At 32.4% G+C, this 24,828-nt stretch overlaps 2 protein-coding genes across 9 annotated transcripts; one reads left to right on the forward strand and one right to left on the reverse strand.

Moving 5' to 3' along the window:
* Nucleotides 1-178: 178 nt before the first annotated feature.
* On the forward strand, nucleotides 179-21,529 carry LOC129789282 (MAP kinase-activating death domain protein). Of its 7 annotated transcripts, none has more exons than XR_008750434.1 (23): nucleotides 204-446; nucleotides 2,999-3,163; nucleotides 3,237-3,577; nucleotides 3,814-4,143; nucleotides 4,273-4,776; nucleotides 5,252-5,378; nucleotides 6,270-6,302; nucleotides 7,093-7,181; nucleotides 7,240-8,314; nucleotides 8,385-8,603; nucleotides 8,878-8,946; nucleotides 9,181-9,553; nucleotides 9,637-9,857; nucleotides 9,945-10,103; nucleotides 10,174-10,620; nucleotides 11,187-11,315; nucleotides 11,457-11,957; nucleotides 12,049-12,321; nucleotides 12,564-12,731; nucleotides 18,253-18,325; nucleotides 18,389-18,435; nucleotides 18,654-18,839; nucleotides 19,543-19,624. XR_008750434.1 is itself a non-coding variant. In XM_055825954.1 (23 exons), the coding sequence occupies exons 2-23, from the start codon at nucleotides 3,047-3,049 to the stop codon at nucleotides 20,365-20,367; spliced, it is 6,129 nt and encodes a 2,042-aa protein (XP_055681929.1). In that variant the 5' UTR covers nucleotides 204-446; nucleotides 2,999-3,046; the 3' UTR covers nucleotides 20,368-21,529. The 7 variants fall into 7 exon arrangements, 6 of the variants coding, with proteins under 6 accessions (XP_055681927.1, XP_055681928.1, XP_055681929.1 ...); XM_055825954.1 differs by lacking the exon at nucleotides 18,654-18,839 and adding an exon at nucleotides 15,863-15,871 and having other exon boundaries at nucleotides 19,543-21,529; XM_055825952.1 differs by lacking the exon at nucleotides 18,654-18,839 and having other exon boundaries at nucleotides 179-446; nucleotides 19,543-21,529.
* On the reverse strand, nucleotides 20,755-23,955 carry LOC129789375 (probable cytochrome P450 4s3). Of its 2 annotated transcripts, XR_008750442.1 has the most exons (6): nucleotides 23,644-23,955; nucleotides 23,101-23,554; nucleotides 22,115-22,449; nucleotides 21,525-22,055; nucleotides 21,013-21,113; nucleotides 20,755-20,950 (listed from the first exon to the last, which is right to left on the reverse strand). XR_008750442.1 is itself a non-coding variant. In XM_055826165.1 (5 exons), exons 1-4 carry the CDS (start codon nucleotides 23,798-23,800, stop codon nucleotides 21,526-21,528), a joined length of 1,476 nt encoding a protein of 491 aa, XP_055682140.1. In that variant the 5' UTR covers nucleotides 23,801-23,955; the 3' UTR covers nucleotides 20,755-21,113; nucleotide 21,525. The 2 variants fall into 2 exon arrangements, 1 of the variants encoding a protein (XP_055682140.1); XM_055826165.1 differs by having other exon boundaries at nucleotides 20,755-21,113.
* Nucleotides 23,956-24,828: the final 873 nt, after the last annotated feature.

Raw genomic sequence — 24,828 nt, forward strand, 5'->3', positions numbered from 1 at the left:
GCGTTTTTCAGACAGCTTAAGTTCTGCGGATTGCGAGAATATCAGAGAGTAAATTATAGTAACTTTTATCTATTATAATTTCAAATTCTGGCAGTTGAATTTACCCGCATGCGCCTGGTGTAGTAAAACTTCGACCATATTATTTCGGAACTAAATGATTTTCACTCGTGGTCTTATCAGTCGATACTTGGATGTCCTGCAGGCTGGTTGGAAAATTTTATAGGTGCTCGCTCCACCATTACTCAAAAAAGAACTTTCTTGCATAGTGCCTAAGTCTTACATGAAAGAATTTGCAATTTTTGGTTTAAAAAAGTGGTTTTTCTGAAAAATAGCAACGATAAAAGTGACAAATTGCGTTCTTGTTAAAATGCAACATTATAATTCAATAGAAAGTAATGATTTGTGAATGAAAACCCATTTTCACTGGTACGCCTGGAAATGACTTGGTAAGATAAACGCCATTTTTTTATATTGCAAAAATTATTTCCTGTTGATTCTGGCTATAGACAGTAATATTGGGGAGGGTTTTCTGTATGTTTATGATAATGGTGACACGAAAAATCAATCGATTGCACCAGTAGGGGGTGTACTTTTGCTGAATTACGCCAATGTTGCAATTTAGCTCTAGCGTACGTAAAAGAAAAATCGATAATTGTCTTGCGGAATTTCTAGAGGTCTTTTTCCTTGGTCTCATCACCGCATGCCTTGCAAAAGTCTTTTTCTACCATAAAAAATCTATATATTTCTTTTCACCTTGAATGCTTATATAAGTTCAAGAGAATTTAATTTTATCAGATATCTAGCAAATAAGGATATCTTTTCTATTTATAATTTAGAATTAAGTGAACAGTTATGTATACTTACATACATAATATGTATTATATATCAAAATGGTGGAAGTGCAAATATTTGCTTAAAATTGACACAAGAGTTTACAATGACTTATTGGTAAGGGTTTTCATATATTTATGACTTTCAGTTTAATTAGCATTATTCCAGTACTAAGTCGGGTATTATACAAACATATAATGTGAATTTTATATTATAGATAAAAGAACTACCGTATTAGCTAATGAAATAGGTCATCGAAACTGAGGTACCATCATAAAAATATAGGTCTCTGCTTATGATTTTTACTCGGTACCACCATAATTTATAAACTTATATTGAATTCGTTCTTCTATGTTAATTATTCATCACTTATTCCAGTTTATATTGTTTTTTTTTTCAAACCACTCTTTTTGTGCTTTTCAAAATTAAAAGACTTCATAGGGTCCAACCTTATGAAAACCATTTTTGCTATATTAGTAGATTGACTAAAAATATTTTGATACATCTTATTCCGTGTAGAAGACTTGATTTAATTCTACATATTAATTCAATCGTGTAATTTTGCTTTCTGTATTGCTATTTATTAATGTGGTACATAATTATATTTCATAGATCGTTGATATGTTTTTAATTAGCATACATGACTTCCACAAAAGGCCTATTTTGGCTACAGTGGACAAATAGCGACTCTCAACGCAATCAGATCTATCATTAATGGTAATTTAATGTATTGAAATAATACAAATACACGACTATTGATTAGTTTCAATAAATTTGATTATTTTAAAAAGCGTTAACTAGGTATTTGCAGCAATACTATTTTAGCATACATACTAGTTTTATGTCGATTATTGATGTATACAATACCAATCTATGCAACGAAGGGTAGTTTTTCCATTAGTTGGGATAAAGAAGATAGTTTACCTAAAACTTTAGTGAGTTTTGTCTATATGTAAAAGATTATCAGAAATAGCCTCATAAATTTTTGGCTAAATTATCTAATCTCAATGAAATTCTATATCGATTTTTCCTTTATATACTTACAAAAATTGCTAATATATCAGTGTTTTTACTATAATATGTGGGAATATTAGAAATTTGGGTGCAAAATCAGAGTAGAGTGTGTGCGAACAGAAAGAAGACGACAAGTGCATAAAGAGAAAAGCCGTGAAAATTTCTGAGACGAAGAAAATCACCTCATGTTCCATCAACCTCTATACCAATTAATTAATAAATACTATGTAGTAATATATGTATAATAATAACATTATGTAGTAATATACTGACGATAGTAAAACATGGTTCTATTAGATAGAAATGGACATATGATTTTATGACGACTTCCGGTAGGAAAGTTTCAGACTCTTTGTTGTAAGCTGGCTTGATTAAACTTACCAAAATTTATCCAAATAGACATTTAGTTAAGGCGCCTGTTTTTCTAAATAGTGTGTTCGCGAAATTCCCTGAATTATACGCGATAAATTACACTTTATTACGGAGCAGGCACGTTTGCATCCGTATTCCTTGCCTTCAAAAACCGATCTGTCATTTTTGCCGCCAAATCATTCTTTTTTCCCTACATTCTCTATTTTCACCACACGAATTCACCACTTCGAGTGCGCGCCAAATTCAAATATTATTTTATTTCATAAGTTTTCCGAACATAGTGATCTCACATCGAAGCTCGAGGGAGATGGGTATAATAAAAGATTTTTTTTTAAATATCAGAACAAAAGTCACATTTTTCCACTTTTCTCAGTCCCAGAATTGAAATGAATAATTCTGGTATATCAAAATCAGCATTGGTATTTCCTCTTTCATTTGCTTTTTACCCCATCAAAATCCATTCAGTAGATCCTGAGAAAAACCTACCTTTATGTTTTAGGGTAGTTCTGTGGAAAAGTCGGAATATCTCAAGATGGCGTCGTATCTAAGATGGCGAAAAGTGATTTTCTTACACTTCATTAATTAGGCTACAAATGTAATCAACATCGGAAAACCAAATTTAAAAAAAAAAAACCCAAAAAATGTAAACATTAAAAATGAGTAAATGAGTAAAGAGACCCCCTTAAGCCTTGAAAATTTTATGATAATTGAACAAATATTTTGGATTTTATTTGATAAGCAATTTCCCTGCAATTTAATTTTCTCATGTCCTTTGTTTCAGAAATTTAAAAACTAGGTGAAAATACGGTGTATCAACTAAGAAGATATCATGGCAGATATTCAGCGACAATTTCTTTGTCCACGTTTAATAGATTATTTGGCAATTGTTGGGGCACGCGTGAGTTCTGTCTCACGTGCCGGAAATTCATCTGATCCACCAGTACAGGTATTTAGTGTTAAGTTTACAAAACACTACAATTTATAAATGATTTATTTTTATATATTGCGCATTTCTGTAGATTCCAGAGCTTCTTCGGCGGTATCCGCCAACAGATCATGCCGATTTTCCGTTACCACTCGATATGGTATATTTTTGCCAACCCGAGGGATGCGTAAGCGTTGGACCTCGAAGAACTGGGTCAGCTATAAGGGATGCATCCTCATTTGTGTTTATGCTAACAGACAAGGACTCAGGAAAGACAAGATATGGAATCTGTGTGAATTTTTATAGACCTGTTGAAAAAGTCGTTCCCACAAATACGGCTGCCATCACAGGAAGTAGACGTGGGAGGAATTCTGCTTTACGACGTGAATCATGGCGAAAATCCATTGAGCGGAGCTCAGATTCTGCTTTTTCAAGGTGATATTTTCATTCAAATTTATAATCTGTATTTTCAGATCTATTTTTTTTTTACAATATCATGATCTTATACAAAAATATTGAAAGTCTAAAATTAAAATTTTATTGCGCTATAATATCTAACTATTTGATTGTTTTCATAAATGAGCACTGAAATGTTGCAATATAACAATAAAAAGTAAAAAAAAAATGTAATTTAGCAATAAATTATTCTACAACACTTCAATGTCTTCTAGCGATCATAGGAGTAGCAATGTTGCTCCTAGTGATTCTGATCGAGACTGTCCAAGTCGTCGTGATTCCGATCCGCCTCAGCATTCACGTCTTAGTGTAACTCATCCTGGCACAGGTGACTCTGAATCTGGTGGAAGTCACTCACCATCACCTAGGGCCAGCCGCAGAAGAGCTAAAGTCCGAAACCATTCTCTCACGTCTCTTTGTTTGCTGTCTCATCATCCCTTCTTCAGTACCTTCCGCGAGTGTCTTTTTATCTTGAAGAAACTTATAGATGCATGTAATGAATCTTCAAGTCCACGTCGTGTGGGTGCATCTAAACAAATTGGCAGGTAAATACATACACAGTTGCCATTTTTTTGTTACTTAAAAAAAACGAAAAAAACCTAATCAAATAACCTTTGTGAAGAAAATAAGAACACTAAACTGTATATATACTTTTTTATTTTATTTTTTTGCAGGGATAATGTGTGGACCGTACTTACCGGTCAGGTGACAGAATCCACACCATCTATTGTGATACACGATGTGAAGGAAATTGAGACCTGGATACTGCGTCTTCTATCGGCTCCGGTACCAGTACCAGGCTCTACTCGAGTTGAAGTAGAGGTCCTTTCAAATAGTGTTCATGAGCCTCTTTTGTTTGCTCTACCAGACCATACACGATTTAAGCTTGTGGATTTTCCACTTCATCTGCCGTTAGAACTACTCGGAGTTGACACATGCCTTAAAGTTCTAACATTGATCCTACTAGAGAATAAGGTTCTCTTTCAATCACGGGATTACAATGCACTTTCAATGAGTGTAATGGCATTTGTTACAATGATCTATCCACTTGAGTATATGTTTCCGGTAATACCACTTCTTCCTACATGCATGAGTTGCGCTGAGCAACTCCTTCTGGCACCTACACCATTTGTCATTGGTATTCCGGCATCATTTCTTCTTTATAAAAAGAACTTTAGGTAAAAATATAAATTTTATTAGTTTACCTGGTCTATAGGGTAATTGTGAGCATTTTCTATTGTGGGCAGTAATACAGGATCCTTTGATAACATATCATCGATTATGAAAGATTAAAATCGGTTTAGCAAAATGAAAGATGAAATGGGAACTTTCCATTATAATAAGAATTTTTCAAATGATATTGATTTTTCATCATGACCCCAAACATTAGAAAGACATTCAGTTTAGATAAGTTGCTTATCAAAAATCATATAAGAGTTAGATCAACATATGAATAAATAAAATTTAGCTTAAGGAAATAGCCGGAAATAAAAAGATCAAAAGTGTTTCACTTTAAGTTCACAAAAAGTTCAAATAGTAATGTTCAAAGGAATTTTTTTTTAAATATCCTCATTTTTGTTCGTCCGTAACGTCCATAAACTTTAAAGTTAGATAAAAGTGTACATTGAAATTAATTTAATTCGATTCTTATAGCCTTCCGGATGATATTTGGCTTGTCGATTTGGATTCTAATAAATTGGTATCAACTGGAGCTTGTGGTGATGATCTGCCACCACTTCCTGAACCAGAAGGAACTATTCTCAAAAATCATTTAAAACAAGTAAGAATCATTTTATTTTATGATATTCCATCATACTTTTACCAATAATTTCTTCTCCATTTAATTGGTCTTGTTTGTCTTTTTTTCTAATCTTGTACAATATTAATCACTTCTCAAATATTGAAATTCATTTTAAGACAAAATGAATGCAATGTCTTTTCAAATGTGTGTGTTTTTTATTTATTTTTTGTTTTACAACCTATTGTAATTAGTTCTACTTTTTAAACTACTTATCAAACTGTTTTTTTCATTATTCAAAATATACAACAACTTTTCTACGTATCTGGTTGCAAAAATTGAAAAAAAAAGATCAAACGAAAGGCTCTCCAGAGATTCAGTATAAAACATTGTTCTGTAAAATTTTTTAAGGTCATATAAAATAAATCAAAATTTTTGTCCTATGGTTTCCAATTTCATAAATGACTAATTAAAATTTAAGAAATGAGTCAGAACTTAGCTAGTACATAAGCGTTAGTTTTATTGATGAGTGAAGTCTGTCTTGGAACCATATGATTGTATTTGAATGGTATTCTACCAAATTCTTATTTTACTTCAAGGAAATGGAATTTTGATGATTATTTCGCAATAAATGATTAGAATGAACATTTTTATTAAATTTAAAAATATTTTCTAAAAATCCTTTAAAATGTGAGAAAGAAGGTCACTTAGACACAACTCATATCACGCGATCATACATATAAAATTGACGTTGGACATAATGGATATTCAAGTTAAGCATGCTTATTATATTACAATAATGTGAAATGCACATAAATTGCATTACTACCGCCTATTTATAAAACACAAAATAAATTGTCTCTCTATTCTATTTCTTATTTTTCTCACTACACAACACTTATTTACACATAACTTGATATCTTCATCGTGAAGGCTATGCAACTGATGGATCAAGCTGGATCTGGTGTAAATATCACTTTTTGCTATATTTGCTATATTATTTTAAGTTGAAATTTCCTTTTCCGTTCTTTTTCTTTCTTTTTATTCTCAATTCCTGGCTTTTCACTTCTAAACACTATATATATGTTGCACGAATATTTTGTTTTTTCATCCCATATTTAGAATATAAGAAATTCTTTTCAAGATTAAAACACATGTAAGGTTAATACATTACATTCCACGTGATTTCGGTGCCAAAAAAAAACATTTTGTTTAATTAAAATTAATAAATAAGAAAAAAAAACTGATTTAAATTTATTACTTACTGATTGACTTTTCTCCCTTTTCATGATGTAAACATTATGGCTCTACGTCCAATACTAATATAGGGTCGACCCCTTTATATTTTGGGGATTTCTAACTTTACAACAATATTTTGAAGAACTCATCCTTTAATACATATAGTAATGAAAATTGATACATAATTAGGCCTTATAGGCTTTTAAGCACAAAAGTAAATTCCGTTTGGTAATATATTTTTCGTGCAATTTCTTCAAAGATGTTCCTAAAATCCAGACCTTTTATTATTATTTTTTTGTGAAATGTTCTCACAAGGCAAAGATATGGTACTTACAAAAAATAAATGATTTCTCTTATAAAAAAATCTCTCTTTTATAAAACCTAAACCTCTTAAATTCTTCATACATTTTAACTCTAATAGCAGCTTTTATTTTCAATTAGTCAAGCTATGTAATATATAGATTTTTCATATCCTTGAATCTGTATTTTCTCATAAATTTTATCTTTTTACTACAAGGCATTGAGCTCAATGTCAACCAGTGCTGTGGCAAATCAACCACTTCTGCCATCAATAAGGGATAGTCTAGCGACACCACCAGCACTCGGGTAAGAGACACTGATATGCATAGGTAGCAAGACAGTTGTAATAAAGTTATTTTTTTAGGGTTTCATCGATTATGCCACAGGACCCAAATACAGCGGGTTCAACAAATAGTAGCCAGAGAAATTCTTTTTCTGCTCCTGGAAGTCATACCCCACGCCAAGCGTCCCCAATTGCTCCACCCATAATTAATCCATTTATCTATGTAAGCGATGTGGATTCCGTAGATGTAGCTACACGGGTGGCGATGGTGCGATTCTTTAACTCCCAAAATACCTTAGCTAACTTTACTGAGCACACGAGGACCCTGCGATTGTACCCACGTCCCGTCGTAGCTTTTCAGATTAATAGCTTTCTCAGATCAAGGCCTAGAGCATCTGGGTTCTTAGGAAAATTTGCTCGAACACAGGCAGTGGAGTTCCTGGCAGAGTGGTCACTTACGCCAAGCAATGTGGCATTCCTGCGCGTCCACACTGGTGTCCTGGATCCCTGTCAAGTAGGGGATAAGCCAAAGTGGTTTGCTCACACACTTACAGCTATTCGATTTTCGGTGTGGGACGACGGGAGCTCTCTCAACGGCGCCCTTAGGAGTCTTCAGCAAATGGAGAATCAACCAACGGATGAGAGTGGATCAGATTCAGAGGGAGCCGAAAGTACGAGTTCTTCATATTCTTCTCTAAGTGATTTTGTTTCTGAAATGGTCTCTTCAGATTTATCACCTAGTCTGCATGATGTTTATGGGGGTCATTATCATCAGCATCACAATCCACAAACCATGTCATCAAACTTGGATCACAAGTTAATCTATAGGCCGCCAAGTAAATTACAGTATCCACCCGGGATGGAACCAATACAAGATGTTCATGTACGACCGGACTCCCCGCAGTCGTCGTCATCAAGCAGATCGGATCTGAGTTCACCGAGTTTCAATCGCGATTCCGAATTCGAATTTCCTGGAAAGGTAAAGACCGATACTTTGGTGGCAAAAGAAAAAGAGGAGGGAGGCAGCTTTGAGAATGAATCTGACTCAAATTCGACAACAACTCCTAGAACTATAGTATCAGGGCAAAACACATCAAAAGAAAGCCTTATTGATTCGGAAAGGCGTGGTGCCGCTGCAAAATTATCCAGGAATATCGTAAATATCATTATTCTTAAATATCTTGCGATTTTATTTAATAATAATTTTGATTTCATTTCACTTAAAGATTTCATCTCCCATAAGTCCAGTTTTGGCACGTCAACCTAGTTCTGGTTCAGGATCTCAAAGTCCTCCAATTCACCCACCACCATTAGGTTCAAGTGGATCAGGACGCCAGGCAAGCCAGGGATCTCTATTTGAGCAATTCGCTTCCCAAGCAAAAGAATTAGTTCGTGAAACGACACGCCAGAGCAGTCAAGACGGTCTTTTGGCGCATGTAGATAAAGTGAGTATTTTATCAATTTTTTTTTCATATTTCGAAAAGATTTAATTGTGGAAATATTTAAGGACGTTATGCACAATATTTGGAGCAAGTCCTATATTCTTAAAAACTTTGTAAAAAAATGATGGGTAATAACATCAATGAGAACGAATGTAATAAACAAAATTAAACAAAAAGAACGACCCAAGGAGTTCCCTTTTCACGGACTTCCTCCATAGATTGTGCATAATATTCTTACCCTATGCGTGTGAGAATATTTAACTCTGTGATATCTTAGCTGAAGAGTCAAACAAAGGAGAAAATTGCAGAAGATGATAGAAAAATGATATTAGCTCCACTAGAACAGGTAAGCGAACGTTGCAAGAAGCCTGTTTGATAGAGTAAAAACTGGCAAATTTCTTGGCGAACAATTTGGAGCTTATCATCTGACAATGCACATATTTTTTCTAGAGGCGATCTAATCACTAGCGCATAGAAAATAATTCATTTGCCATAAAGAATAAAAATTTTATTTTTTTTACAAATTTAAAATATTATAATTTGGCATTGTTTAGAATTTAGAACAATTGTATATTTGCAGTTGACTTTGCATGCAAAAAAGGCCGCTGGAGAGGCCTCTAAACAGGCACTTGAGGCCTCGAAGCAAGCTGCTGGGGTGAGCAAAACAACTCTAGATGATCTGACATACGTGGGAAAATCCACTTTTGGAGATCTCACGAAGACAGCTAAGGAGGCAGCTGCTAAAAAGGGTTTAATGAAGAACACCGGGGAAATGCAACCTCTGCCTCAGCCCACGCCAGCTCCTATATCTCCGGCATCATCCATCGTTAGTACTCAAGGGAATAATATGATAGCTGGAACAGGGAGAGATTTTTTTTCGTCGTTCAGCAGTGAAATTAACAGCATAACGTCTTCCACATCGACCATGTTTTCAGGATTATTTGGCAAAAATGGTATGTAAATACAATATTAATGTACATTTTTTTATTTATTTTATGTGTGATAATGAATAATATTGATTTATCGGTCTCTACAGAGAAACACAATACTCAGAAGGGTAATGCAGCAGCACAGCAGAGTGGAAAACCGAAAGAAAAATCCTTGCCATTTGATTCATTTCCCGGGCGGAAAGCTCTGGTTGAGCGTACACCCCTTATAAAGCATTCTGGACCACGGCAGACACAGGAAGAAATTCAGCGACAGCAGAATGCAGAGAAGGCATCTAGTAATTCTGAAAATCAAGCTTTTCTCAAAGATGTGAGTGCAGTTTTCATTTTTTTAAAACATATTTTACTTTATTTATTTTTTTATAACTACATATTAACGATTTTTTGCATTCTACAGCTTATGAATCAAGTATTGGCCGGTGAAGGAGTTGGTTGGTTGAAACTCAATCGTCTCAAAAAACTCATGGAAGATGAGTCGTACAGAATGCTTGTGCTAGGGAAAATCAATAAGACATTGGACAGAAAAATAGCACCGGATGATCACATTGATGATGTGGTTAGTTATTCACTTTAAATTCGAGCCGCTGTTTCTGTTCTTACTTATATTGTTTGTAAATTTTTTTCAGTGCATCCCAAAGCCAGTATATCGTGGCATGCAAAAGTGCCTCCAAGCCATAGCTCATGGGCTAGATCATACATATTCGAATTTTGGCTTAGGAGGAATGGCTTCGGTGTTTCAAATGATGGAAATTGCTCATACACACTTTTGGAGTAAAGAATTAACGGAAAGTGGTGGTGATTTATCTGCAAGTCTCCTCTCAAGTCAATCCGTCAGTCCGATGGGTAGTCGCGAGAACCTTCAATCACCCGTTGGAGAAGGTGAATGGACCGGGGTACAGGCTGGTTCTAGGAAAAATTCCGCAGTTGCTCCACTTGAAGCAACGAGGCGCCTCTCGGAGCATGATCCGCAGGCACATGCTGAAGCTCAGCAATCAACAACGGAGATATTTAAGGACATGCTTACGCAGAAGAGAAATTTGCTTCTTAGCAAACTAACATCATTCGATTCTGATGTGAGTATAATAAAGCAATTATATGTATCGCAATCTTACTCTATGTGAGCAATTTGGTAACTTAAAATCCACTCAAAGCTTAGATGTATATAATTTGAATTATTACGATATTGGAAGAATATTTTGAAATTAAAAATATTTTTTGTATTTTTTTTTGAAAAACTTGAACGTTTTTAGAGAACAGGAATTAATTTTAGGAATTGATAAATTGTCGCCATGCGACAAGAATATTAAATGTAGTGAAATTGACTGACTGAGTTGAATTAAAAAAAATATTCTTGATTTTTGAGATTGGAGTGATGGGTTACGCATATCTTTTGAAGAAGCTTTAGAATTGCCAGTTATCGGGTGAATCAAAATCAGTAAAGTCGTATAAGAAAAAGTTGTACATCAAAAATTTATTATTACTCTTATTTCTGCATCAGTTCTCTACCATATTTGGGAGCAAAGAGACTGCAGAAAATTCTTTTTTCCAATTGAACCCACTCCACTTCAGTATTCTTTATTATTTGCACATATTGAACAAATGGTGTGCATTTTTGTATGTGTTGTATGTGTATATTTAGGGCACTGTGCATGGGTCATCTGGGGCCCTCTCAGTGGCCAGTGATGCTCCAATGTTGCTGCAAGCTGGAGGGGGCCTCATACCGTCGATTTCATGTCGGTCAACCGTATCAGATACAGAATACGAAAATGTAAGTAAAATCTCTGTCCAAAATCATATCAAATGCACGAGAATGCAATAGAATAAGAGATGAAATTTATCTAATTCTTTGAAACTTTTATACCATTTATCAGCATTTTTATGCTATTGTATAATTATTTGCTCCTTACAGAATCCAAAACAAACTGGTGTGAAGGATAAAAATCGCTCTAGTAGTATATGGTCCGGAAAATCAACTCTTAGTGCAGGATTTCGGTATACAGGAGGGCAACTACTAACCTCCAGTTCACCATCTCCAGACGCTCCAAGAGTTTATTTATTTGAGTGTCTTCTCGGGAAGGAGAGACTGAATTTGTGGGATCAAATGCAATTTTGGGAGGATGCATTTCTTGATGCTGTAAGTCAGGAGCGCGACATGATTGGAATGGATCAAGGTCCGGGAGAAATGATGGAGAGATATAAATCTCTTAGTGATTCTGAACGGAAGCGGTTGGAACATGACGAAGATCGTCTTCTATCGACTATGTTGTATAATTTAACAGCAGTTTTGGTTATGCTGAATGTGCATAAAGAAGAAATTAAACGAAAAGTCAGACGTTTACTTGGAAAGAGTCACATTGGTTTGGTTTATTCCCAGGAAGTTAATAATCTGCTCGATCAAATTTCCAATTTAGTAAGTTTTCTTCTTTTTTTTTATGTGATCAGTAATAATTTTCTATGTCAGTAATGGTTATTTTTTTTCTATAATCATTGTCCCATTGCAGAACGGAAATGACATTGATTTAAAACCTTTGGGATCTAGGCTTTTGCATCGACACAGCTTTTCAGTGCAACAGGGTGTTGATTCCACAGGTCCGTTGCGTTTCATGGAAGTTCGTGATGACGGACTTGTTCTTAGGTCAGTTACAGGAACAATCGTTGAGAGATGGTGGTATGAGAGATTGGTGAATATGACATATTCGCCGAAAACTAAAGTCCTATGCCTATGGAGGCGCAATGGTGGTCAAACGCAACTCCATAAATACCACACTAGAAAGGTGAGTTAATTTTTTTTATAGATTATAATTTCATATCATTTTTTTTTCATTACAACCCTTTACAAAATCTTGCACTTTTGACCAACCAAAAAAATGAATAAAAGCTTCCATATAATTAATGTTTAATAGTTTACATTTTCATATAATTTTTTTTTACTGTTTGCTCACATTTCGTTGGGGGCTTTGTTAAATTAGGCTAATAATAAAGTTATATATTGTAATTTATTAATGTATCTTTTCAGTGCAAGGAGCTATATAATTGCATTAAAGAAGCAATGGAGCGTGGTGGACCACCAGAGTCTCTTCCAGAACTGGGTGGAGAATTTCCAGTACAAGATATGACAACTGGAGAAGGAGGTTTGCTACAGGTGTGCCTTGAAGGTGTTGGTCTTCTCTTCGCCAACAGCAAGGTATGGAATGCCTAAACATCAATATTATACATATTTCCACAAATTTATATCCGTCTCTTAAATATTTTCTTATCCTGACATAAACAACACACACACAATAACAATAATAAAAATTCACATAAATTAAATTTTTTATATTGGCTTTCTCTTCTACCGAAAACAAAATATTACTACCGAAACTATCAAGAAAGTCATAAAATATATAATATATTAATGTTAAATTATTAGCGTAAGGGTTGTTTCAATGTATAGTATTTTAATAAGTTTGAACTAAAAACAAATAAGTATTTCATTTAATACTTATTTAATAGATAAAGCTCCAACAATTTCTTCAAAATTCTCTATAGAGTACCTACTTATCTTACAATTCCTATACATTTTTTCAAACTTCTATTCATATTTTTCATATAAAAAAATATACACAAAACACCTATACGCAGTCTTTGTTTTTTTTTTTTTTTAATATGATGAAGATTTTTTTGTAAAAAATGTATAACTAGATTTTTTACGAGTTTCTTCGTTATAATATTTTCAAAATTACTAAAAAATATCCCAATATTATTATTTATTTTTTTATATATTTAAAAAATAGCTGAAAAGGGTATTTGTATCCTAAGAAAATTTAAAATTCGAAAGATTTCGCATTAAAAAAAATATTCTCTAAAATCTAACGGATTATGTATGTGTGTTAAAAGAGTTTCCAGATCCATGACATTGCAAGGACCTTCTCGTGCTTCGAAAAATGATTTTTTTTATAAATATTTTAACTCTAATATGTTAACAAGTTTTAATTTTGCTATTTTTTTTTAAATTAATTTTTATAAAATCATTATACATATGACCTTCTAACATAATTTATTAAGGTTCACATTTTCTTGTTTTATTTTTGTTCTTTATTTTAATTAAAAATCATGTTTATATTTATGTAAAACATCCGTTAGACGTCCTTTGAATATGTCAGTTCATATGGAAAATTTTAACTGTTTTTAATCTCAATATAAAACATTACTCCTTAAATACCTATATATACATACTATGATATGATACATATTTATATATTCAATAGTGCATTGAAATGCATGATTCTTTAATATTACCTTTTAAAAAAAAAAGTTTATTTTATTTTTCATGGATATATTTTTTTCTCCAATATAAATATTTATTCCAAATATTTTTTTTTATTATAATCAATGCTTTCTACTCAAAATATATTCTTTCTTTCGTTTATTTATTTTTGTTTTAAATATTAAACTTTATTATAAGGAAAATGCCAATGCAAAATGCATACACGAGACGTAACTACTGTTTTGTTGAGAAAATAAAAAAAAAAATGAATAAGAATATTTAACTCAAATCATAAGTTGCATCTGTGAGCTAATTTTTATCCGATTCTCCATGTTTTATATATTTTACGATATATTGTGGATTTATTGTATGACACAATTCAAAATCACTTAATGTAATAACGTATCGAGTATAATATCGTTACTAAGAACATACTTTATAATATAAATACAAAAAAATTGTTTATTTTTGCCCTAAGCGAAACATAATATATGCCTTATTTTTTTTTTAAATTGTTAATCATAATATGCCTGAAGTCTCCAAAATTACCATCCCCACTATAAACGGCAAATAATATATATTATATATAAAACAAAATTATTTGAGTTTCTCAATTAAAAAATCTTTCATTTTTTAATAGTTTTAATATTTGAAATTAATCTATATTTAATCATAAATGTGCATATGCTATTGTTGTTTTTATTAATATATTTTTTTAATTATTACATACATAATATATATAATCTAACTATTATTCTATATTTATATACTATCTCCTGACTATATTATCTATTATTTTACTTTCTTTCTTTTAATTTGATTTTAAAATTTTCCTTAAACAAAAAAAAAGATAAATTGAAAGAATCTTGTGTGAATCGTCCGGAGATTTCGGGTTCGTAACTTTTGAGATGGTCCTTGGGATGTCCATTGTTCTAAATTTTATGTAAAATTTATTTTTACTGCGGTACTCGATGTTGACTATGGTTATGGTTAACTTCTCTATGCGTGACCACACAATTTTACAAACAAAAAAAAATATTGTGGACTCTTTAACCTCTAGGCCGCCAAGCGGGGTCGTTGAACGACCCCAGCCCTATATTTCGTGCTATAACTTAATAAATATAAAAGATAAACTCTAATTGGAAATCCATTTGCTTTGGTTATCTGGGGAGGTTGTGTAAAAATTTCAGCTCAATCCGTCCACCACAAGAAAAGTTATTAAGGAAAATGTAGAAGAAGGGAATTCAAAAATTGGTGTAACGGCCATGCTGCGGAAAATTTCTCAGAATGAAGTTAGTCACATCATAAATCATATGGTTGAAGGGGGTTGAAGGGTTGTGTTTACTTTCTCACTTTACCATCTCAGTGTCAGAATTATCGCGAATAAGTAACATAAACAACATAAAACATAATTAGAAGCATATAAGTGTGCAAAACAATAAAGAATATTCGAGAAATATTGCCATTTATCACGGTGCGGGAAGTGAGGGGAATGTGGGGAAGTAGTGAAAAAAATAGCAGTTGCGGTCAACTTCGTGGCAAATTTCTCACGAAGAAAGTGTGAAAAATGAGTGAAAAATGTTTTTCCCTAATATCTTCTTCTGCGTGTTTCCGGGTGGCGAATTTGTGATGCAAGGGGCAAGAGGACTATATAAGGAGTCAAAAGGTAGTGACCCGACAGTTCCCGGTTTTATAGTTTATGAGAAAATCGACTTCCTTCTTGGGGTCGTTCAACGACCCCACCTTGGCGCTCTAAGGAAGCTCCAAGGTCTTGGCGGCCAGCAGGTTAAGATCAACACCAGCATGACCTAAATAAATAAAGCAAATGTATTGAATATTTCAAAATGAAAGACTGAAACTTAATTTCCATTTGCTTTGTTTCTTTAAAATATAATAACTATAAAACAAAGAAGAACAAGTCAAAAAAAAAAAAAAGAATCCCACAAATCGAGAGAACTAACATTGATAAAAAAAATTAATTTTATCGCTGCTTGACTTGGTCACACTTCCACAAACTTCAATCCTGATATCATCCTTGGAACTTTGGTCTACGCCTGAATTCAAAGGACTTTGAGGTATTAATTTGCTAAATTTATTTACAAACTAAAACATTTAAGCAAATGCAAAAAAAGACGTAAAAATTAGAAAAGTCATTCAGTTTATTGTCTGATTTTATGCCAATATGAAAATTTGTGAAATCACAATTTAATTAAGAATTTCTAATTAGTTTGAGTATTTTTTAATTGTGAATGTTTATTTTAAAAAAAATATGCCAGTTTTATTTTGTTTCTGAGAAAAAGTTATGTAATAAAATATATTATATAACATCTATTTTCTACACTCCGCCATATCCCTATGTTAGCTGTATCTATAGAAATTTTATTGATGGGATTGGCTATATTTAGAGTATTGAGTACCTTTTTATTATTTGCAATTTTTGATTTTTAAATGTACTAGCTGTAATTCTTCAAAAGAACACAGCTTTTGTGCTACACTTTTACTTGAAGAAAACAAATCCAATTTAATACTTATGTGTATTTCTATAAATTGTGTTTAGTTTAATATTCAGTAGGTATATAGCTTTGTTAATTGAATTACAATTATCTTCTGTGTGTTTTATAAATTATTTTCCATTTCACTAAATAAATATTTAAAAAAAAACTTCTCTCAATAAAATATATAACTAAAGTAAGGAAAAATACATTTTCTTATCGCGCTAATCTAAACAATTTGACAGAAAATAACAAAATAGAAACTTTAATATTTGAAAAAAATAGATATTCGTAGTTTTAGGGGAAAGTGAGTCAACTTGAAAAAAAATTATTCCAAACGGAAATTATATTAATGAAAATTCGGACATAATACCTTTTCTTAAACCAATTTGCTCTTTTCTGTTAGAAAATGAGCTTTATTTTTTCGTGACTCACAGTACCCCCGTATTTTCCACACTTCCTTTTATTATGATGAACCTTCATGTAGCAAAAATTACTTGCATAATCAAAGGAAGAACTAATATGGGTTTTATGATTTTTCTGAGCACGTAATAAGAACAGGATTTTAAATGTTGAACACAAAATTCCCGTACACTTTTTCCCAAATAATCTCATGACACCAACACATAAAAAAAACACAAAGTATTTTATATAACAGGAAAAAAATATAAAATGAAAAGCAAAGCTAAAATTCATTAAGAATTAAAAAAAAATTATTTTAATTATGTTCAGTAATGTAAGTCGTCATTACCATTGATCATTCCATAAATAGTAGAAGAATCATTAAAATTATTATATATTTATATATCTTACTTATTTTTTAGTTAGAATTACTGAAATTGCATGCTGTTACTTAATAAACCCAATAACATTTTCCGTATTTAAATTAATTTTTTTTCTACTTTTTTTTTTAAATTGTAAATGAACTTTAACTCATATTGTAATCTTATTTGATGAGATTTATATATACGCATAAAAAATTGGAAATGTTTACGATTTTTTAGGCTATTTTATTTACGTTTTGTACTTTTAAGAGTAGGACTGTATTTTTTAAATATCAAATTACTTCTACATTAGTTTATTTTGTTTATTTTTATTACATGTTATTTTGTGATTAGCAATTAAATATTTATAAAATTAAAAATTTTTATAATTTTCCTATACTTTTCTTTCAGTATAGTGTACAAAAGTTTTTAGTATTCATTTATTTTCTTCACAATAAGTCTACTTTATTGGCCTTGTCATAGCTAATAGCTCAAAGTAATTAATTTATTCCTTAGTGCTATGAAATATGTTAGCGGTTATTTTTATTATGCAAAATAACGACTGAAAGATTAAAAAGAAACTCTTTTCTGGTTTTACATCGACTTTAGGGACATTTGGTGGGGTCAAACAAAGTAAAAGAGTGCTTAATTATGTATTTATTATATAGGAGTATATAATACATAAGACTTAAAAATGACCATCTCACAAGTACTGAATAATTTCTTACATTTTACATTTTACATGATTCAAACTCTTGTGATAGAGAATTAAAGAGCTTTCTTCTATTTTTAATTTTACGCCGTTTTATTTGTTTTGTCTGTATCCTTTTTTTTTCAAATCACATTTTGTTTCGTTTAAGATCCCTGTTTTTTGAGTTGTTCTTTTTTTGTTTATATATTATTCTTGGTAGTTTCTGTTATTAGTTCCTAACTTAGAAAGAGTATAGTGAAAATGTTTTTTTTAATAGAACTGCTGCTGTAAAAACCAGCTTCTTTGCATGTTTCGCACATAAAGATTGCATGAGTAAATGAAAATAGTAAATTCTCGTATAGCTTTTAATCTACTTGAGTTATTGCATATTCACATGCTTTGTGATTATTTTTTATTCTACTCTGTAAATCAAAATTTACCATCATTGTTTGAAAAATAAGTCATTTTAGTAACGCATATAACACTTTTGGTGTATTTTCTTTTTTTAGTTTTTCGTACGTTTGGACCATATTCGCAAGTGCTTCACCCAAAAAGGTGGAATATTTATTCTCGAAGAATATAGTAAGTTATTTTTTTCATTTTTTTTGTTATTGCTCTATAATAATTTTTTGTTTACTTTTCCAGACCCAAAAACACGCCAAATCATTCAACGCAAGTACAAATCATCAATGGTGAGTATAATGAAAAACTAATTATATACTATTCAAATTAAATTTTTTTGTTTAAAATTTCTATTGTATGTTGAAATCTGGGAAAAAACTCAATGTTGTTGCATGCAAGATTTTCGTTTTTCTCCTAAAATTTTATATAAAACAAAATATACAAAAATTGCAGAGTTGCAAATGTACAAGTTCTTACTATATAGTAATTTTCTAAAACACTTTTAAAGGCTCCGGAAGCTGCTCTATGTCTCCATAGATTGTTTTCTATATGTTTCACACGGAAACTCGAGGACTTTACATAAAAGACAACATATTAGACTTTTCGTGGCAATTCTGTTGTCGAATGTGGTTTAAATATTACAAAAAACTTTCTGTGATTTGGACACACAAAATTATGCATATATAGCTGTGGGGTACGTCTGTATTTCCCACTTTTATTTTTTTATCTCTTTTAAGTTTAAGGCCGAGACATAATGGATATTTGTGCCAAAGAAAGCAAACAAAAATTAATACCTGTTGTAGAAATATGTTACATATTTTCAAAAAAACATATATCCAGAAAATACAAAAAAAAATCTGTTGTTTATGCATGCTTTTTCTTGCTTGTTTAGATTCAAAATGTGAACAAAATACTACGCAAACATTATGGGAGGTGATGTTTCACAATAAGGAAAATGTTTATGCACAAAAAAAATGTTCACCTAATTGGAAATCATAAATGATTTTATTTTAAAATATCTTAGTACGTTCTTTTTGTCTCTAATAAAACTTATGAGTCAAACAGCAACGGATATCTAAACTTCATGTTAAAGAATAAATACTCCCATAACGTTATCGCGTCATATAATCAACTAATCTTTACTCTGAAATGTATTGTTCAAAATTGAATGAAAATGTAGTGTCTCTAGTTTAATTAGTTAATAGTATATTAAGTATTTTTAATTTTGAGTGCTTGTGCTTGTATCATACTTATACACCTTGTTATAAGTAATATATATTACCTAATGTTACAAATTTGGAACATAGAAAAAAATATTCCAAGAAGCACGAAAATTGCTTAAATTGCATCAGTTTGCGGAAATTAATATGCATATTAATTTTCTTTTGTTCTTACAGGCTGACCAAATATGCTATTCTGTACTTTGTGTATTCTCCTATGTTGCTGCTGGGCAAGATCAGAAGAAAAATCCGGCTCTTCTTGCTAATTTAACGCAGCAGCAGCAGACGGTTGTTATGCCTCAACAGCAAAAGCAACAAGTATCTCAGCAGAATAAGCAACCAGTTTCTCAGCAAAAGCCACAGACTCAACCTCCTAAAGCTCAATCCGCAAAGGAAGTACAGAAAGCACCACCAATTAAGAGTCCGCAACCACAGGCACAGAATACTAAGGGGCAGCAGATAGCAATAAAACCCTTGGCACCACCCCAGAAACCCATTCTCACTACAACTGCAGTCCAACCGCAAGTGGAGTCAACATCACCCAAGTATTCATCTCCACCACCATCGATATCACCGCCAAAGCCAAAGAGTCCCCCACAGCGTCCACCAAGTCTTCCATCGCGTATCCTTAGTCAGTCATCGATACAGAGTGAACCCCCATCTAATAAAACCACACCAAAAGTTCCCCAAATTCCACCTAGAGTTCAATCTCAGGGATCTGTGGGAATGCGTGGTCCTCCCCCTGCAATTCCGCCACGTACCAATCAAGCTCCACCGCCACTTGTACGCGCTGGAACTGTGCAGCAGTCTAGCACTGGTGCTAGTCGTCCTCTGATGCGCCAAGCGTCTGCTACCTCAATTCCACCGCAATGTACACCTCAACCTCCGCCACCTTTCGTTATTCCCCAACGACATTCCTCCCGGGCGAATTTAATGGGACGGCAAACCTCTATGGGTGGTAGTCCTGGCGGAGGTTCACCGCAAATGCCAAGAAGACACTGACAGAGGGCTGAGGGACAGTGGATTGAGCAGCACAAGAAAAATGGGGATTTTTGTGATTTTATTTGTATGCCATGGAACTAGATGGCTAGTTGATAACTTTAATTTTTCTTTTTTATACTACTTGTAGTTTAAAATATATTGAAAAATTTATTTATATAAAATTGCCGGTTTTAAAGTAAACCATGTTAATAGTATATGTACCTATGTTAATTATTTTTGTTGAATATCTAAAGTTTTTTATTTAACTTTCAATCTTTATTGTCAGCATAACATTACAATACATAAAAAATACCTAATATCCTAAGTCGACATAACAAAGTATATTTTAAATCCGGCTATATGTTTCACATGTAGATTAGAAAAAAAAACTAATGAAAAAAACTGAAATTTCATTTATAATATTTATTCCAATAAAAAAATATTATTGCAATTATTTTTTGTTACAAAGTATAGAACATCTCCGGAAATCTTGACATAAAGAATATTCAGCAATAATTCGCTTTATGGCAATTTCATGTTCAAACATATAAAGATGGATAGTGAAAAAAAAACCATTTACATGTCGAATCCATATAATTGTTTCCTAAAAAGAAAATCATTAGAAAGTGTATAGAAAAATTCAATGTGCAAACATATCATAAATACTTTGCTTTGTGATGTTGTAAAAAATATGCATATTTTTTTATCAGCAGCTAATATGTTTTCTCTGTTGTACCTTGGTTGCCTTTATTAGAAGAACACTTTTCCTACACAGTGGATAAGAAACAAGATGAAATTTATTGAGCAACAAAAGGGTGTGTTTACATAATGAGCAGCAAGCACAAAAAGTAATGTATTTTTGTAAAGTAAATACCTATACTTCAAAAGCCCAATCTTATGTTTTAGAGAATATGGTAAATGTTGTTGAATTACATTTGAAATTATATTTGAAAAAAAAGAGTTATAATTAATGTGTATTTAAGGAAATGAAAAGGGAATGGTTAAGCGCAAATTAAAATGACATATGGGGGAAATGTAATAATGGGTGAGAGGATAGACCAGAGTTATAGTATACAATATAGACTAGATACATATGTATATAGGGAAAAATTACTGTTGATTCTACACTTATTGATGTAAAAGTAAAAATCTATTCAATAAAAGAAAATGTAAATTACCTTAAGATCTCTTTTTTATTCGCACTTGTACACCATTGTCGCTCTTAAGGATCAATTCTGCCAAGAGAATTGGTTTGTATTCATCTGCAGGGAGAAATTCAAAATTTCTCAGCAATTTTGCTAGAGTTTTCTTCATCTCCAACATGGCAAATTTCTGTCCAATACAATTCCTTGGTCCAGCGCTGAATGGAACATAGGCATATGGGTGCATGTTTTCTGTGTCGATAAAACGATCAGGTTTAAAGCTATTTGGCTGGGGGAAGATTTTAGGATCATGGTGGAGGATATATGACTGAACGGACAAAGTAACACCAGGAGGAACCACTAAATCTCCAACATTTGTTTCTTGCTCCACCATGCGTGAATAGAATGGAACTGATGGATAAATTCTCAGGGATTCCTTTATTACTGCCTCGAGGTACTTCATCGTTTCCAATTCCCTTCCTTCGTAATCCTTGGCTTCTTCATAAGCTAGTTGCTGTTCCATTGGATGATGTGACAAAAGGTAGATTGTAAAAGCAATAGCACTACCTAGGAAACAGAATTCAAAATTGTATTGACTATCACCTCAAAAATTAAATCATTCATACTAGTCGTGTCGTGCCCTTCAAACATAAAAGTATCCACCTCCTCTCGAATATGCTCATCCGACAGATCTTTGCCTTCACGTTGAGCAATAAGTAACATATCCAAGAAGGCAAGTCTCTTCTTCATGCCTAGCATCGAACTGGCTTCATTTAATATTTCCGTCGTATTAATATCTAGATTCTCAAGTGCTTTTCGTCGCAGCTGGATCACACGTCGTGTTTCATTGTGCAGAATCTTTAGGGTGTCATCCTGAACTTGTCGATAGGATGAGAGGTTGAAGAAGAAGGGAATACGCAATACCATCGAAAATGAACGCCTGTGAGTAATTTCGCAGATTCTGCAAAAGTGATAGAACTCATTATAAATTTCTTCTCTTATCAGAAAGATTAGATAGATTGCTGGTTAAAGTACAATGTTCTCAATCTTCCCACACAACAACAATACATGTAGCAATGTTATATCTACCAATAAGATAATAAAAAAATTCTAAGTTGTATAAAATGTATCCGATATGTCTTAATTTATTTAAAATTTAAAAGAATTATAATATGCGAAAAGAACTAAAACATATGAATTTTATTTATTTTGTGCTTTAGACGACGATAGATGCGTAAACGTAATGTGTAAATGAGTATTTTATTTTGTTTAAAGTGAAGCTGATTGTTGCAGTATTGCATCTTATCTTTACATTCTTATCTTACATTTAATTGAGGATAATGATCTTAGATTAGCAATTCATTCATCATTTTGGTTTTAAAAGTTCATGCTATTATAAGAGAAAAATAAAAAAAAGGAAACTTAATAAGTTTAATTACAATGGAATCAAAGAATGGTCTGAATGCATCGAATTGAAAAACAGTTTTAAGATGCTTGAAAGATTGTCCATAATTTGTAACGAAAATGTGCAGGTAATATTTTTTTTACAGTCCTTTAAATCTTATGCTTTTTCGAGAGATACTACATATAAAACTCTTCTCCTTGTACTTACTTTTTCACAGCTCTCACATATTCCGATTCACTATTCTCTTGAGCATTTTTTTTAATGCCCATAGCAGTCTCACAAATCACATCCAGCGCATATAGGGTGATAAATGGGTAGATATCAACGGATTTCACATTCGCAACTTCACTGAATTTTCTCACAAGAATATCTGAGCAATCCTCCATTACAACCTGAAATTGCTTGAGAATATTGAAGTGGAATGCAGGTGTGAGTAGTTTTCGATTCTTCTGCCATTTGGCTCCAGTACTTGTGAGTAGTCCTTCACCCAGCCACGGCTTGATGACACGGTAGTTACCGGACTTACTTATAACTTCTTGGCTTGACAGCACGACTTTAATGTCCTCAGGTTGTGTAAGGAAGAACACAAGATCCTTCCCAAACCATATAACAAATCTTTCCCCATACTTCTGACGGCATTCCATCAACCATGGTAAAACCTCTGCGGGAAATCAACATTTGTGCTAAGTATGAATTTTTATTTTCACACATGATTTTACATAATTTTATGTGAATATTTTAAATACTAACTTTCTTTATGGGCCTTTTTTGCTAATTCAGCAAGTGGTGGACCAGGTAATTTATAGGAGAAGTCAATGATTTTTCTAAATCTCATACACCTCTTGATGAAATCTATCTTCAAGAGATATAAAATAAGAAGCACAAATATTAATCCAACTGCTATCATTTTGTACGGTTTGCACTGTATGAGCACGGAATGAAGACTAAAGACGTGTTCTCACAGTCACGGATATCTCCCACTCGCGGGAGCAACTTCTTGTACGAGTTGGACTTTGGTACGAAATATTACGAAGAAGGGGGCAATTTGTTGTTGTTGCACCTTGTACATTCCATACGAAGAGCTACGGTAGAGTTGTTGTGCAATTAATATATTTTGATTAAATTTAAGAAGTTTAGTACAAATTCAGTGAATCTGACTGATAATAAAAGTTTTGTTTTTAAGGCGATCAGAAAAATAAAAAGAAATCTATGGTTAATTAAGTTATTTTGGATTAAAGATTTGAAGATTAAAGATTTAAGAAAAGTTTAAAATATTATATTTCTCAAAATAAAATAGAGCATTTTGTAGATTTACGTTTTTATAAACTCCCATATCAACTAATTTGATAAAGAGTTACTTTAGTTATAAAAAAAACTTTATTACAATAAAAAGACAGCTACGTTGTAAAACCGGCTAATTTTGTATGAGCTCCGAACCGACTTAGCCGTTTTTACAATTTAGCCCTAGAATAGTTAAAGAAAGTCGTCAATAAACCAGTAGGTAGTACAATCTATTTTCTTGGCACTTCAGCAACTTAATGGAATTCGCACAGTCACCTCTTCACACAACTATTACACTCTCTTCCTATCATTTTATATTTGGTTTCGTGGCCTAGATAATAGCTTTTGGGTTGTCTATTAAAGTGTATTTATAGGTAGACAAAATTCAATACAAACCAATAACTTCCGATAAGATCATCGTATTTTGTGGAGCTCTGCGAGGTTGAAACTTCAGTGGAAAAATTGCTTCGAAATCATAAGGTTCAAAGGTGTGAAAGAGCACTTAAGTATTATTTAATTCAAAATAGGTAATTGTCGTTTCACTCCAGTCCATTTTATCTTATCCGGCTGTCCGCATATACATCACTTTAGAGTGATATATTGTTGTAGATGTAAAAAAAATCTTGTAGATGATTTTATGATTATTTCATTTTA

This window comes from Lutzomyia longipalpis, chromosome 2, assembly GCF_024334085.1.
Source record: "Lutzomyia longipalpis isolate SR_M1_2022 chromosome 2, ASM2433408v1".
Lineage (NCBI taxonomy): Eukaryota > Metazoa > Arthropoda > Insecta > Diptera > Psychodidae > Lutzomyia > Lutzomyia longipalpis.

Bases quoted from the DNA above. Each gene is read 5' to 3' on its own strand.
- LOC129789282 (XM_055825954.1), top strand. From the start codon at position 3,047: ATGGCAGATATTCAGCGACAATTTCTTTGTCCACGTTTAATAGATTAT. The intron at 7,182-7,239 runs GTAAGAGACACT...TTATTTTTTTAG, and splicing joins GCGACACCACCAGCACTCGG to GGTTTCATCGATTATGCCAC. The intron at 9,554-9,636 runs GTATGTAAATAC...CGGTCTCTACAG, and splicing joins AGGATTATTTGGCAAAAATG to AGAAACACAATACTCAGAAG.
- LOC129789375 (XM_055826165.1), bottom strand. From the start codon at position 23,800: ATGATAGCAGTTGGATTAATATTTGTGCTTCTTATTTTATATCTCTTG. The intron at 22,450-23,100 runs GTAAGTACAAGG...TCACTTTTGCAG, and splicing joins TATGTGAGAGCTGTGAAAAA to AATCTGCGAAATTACTCACA. The intron at 22,056-22,114 runs GTATGAATGATT...TCTGTTTCCTAG, and splicing joins TGAAGGGCACGACACGACTA to GTAGTGCTATTGCTTTTACA.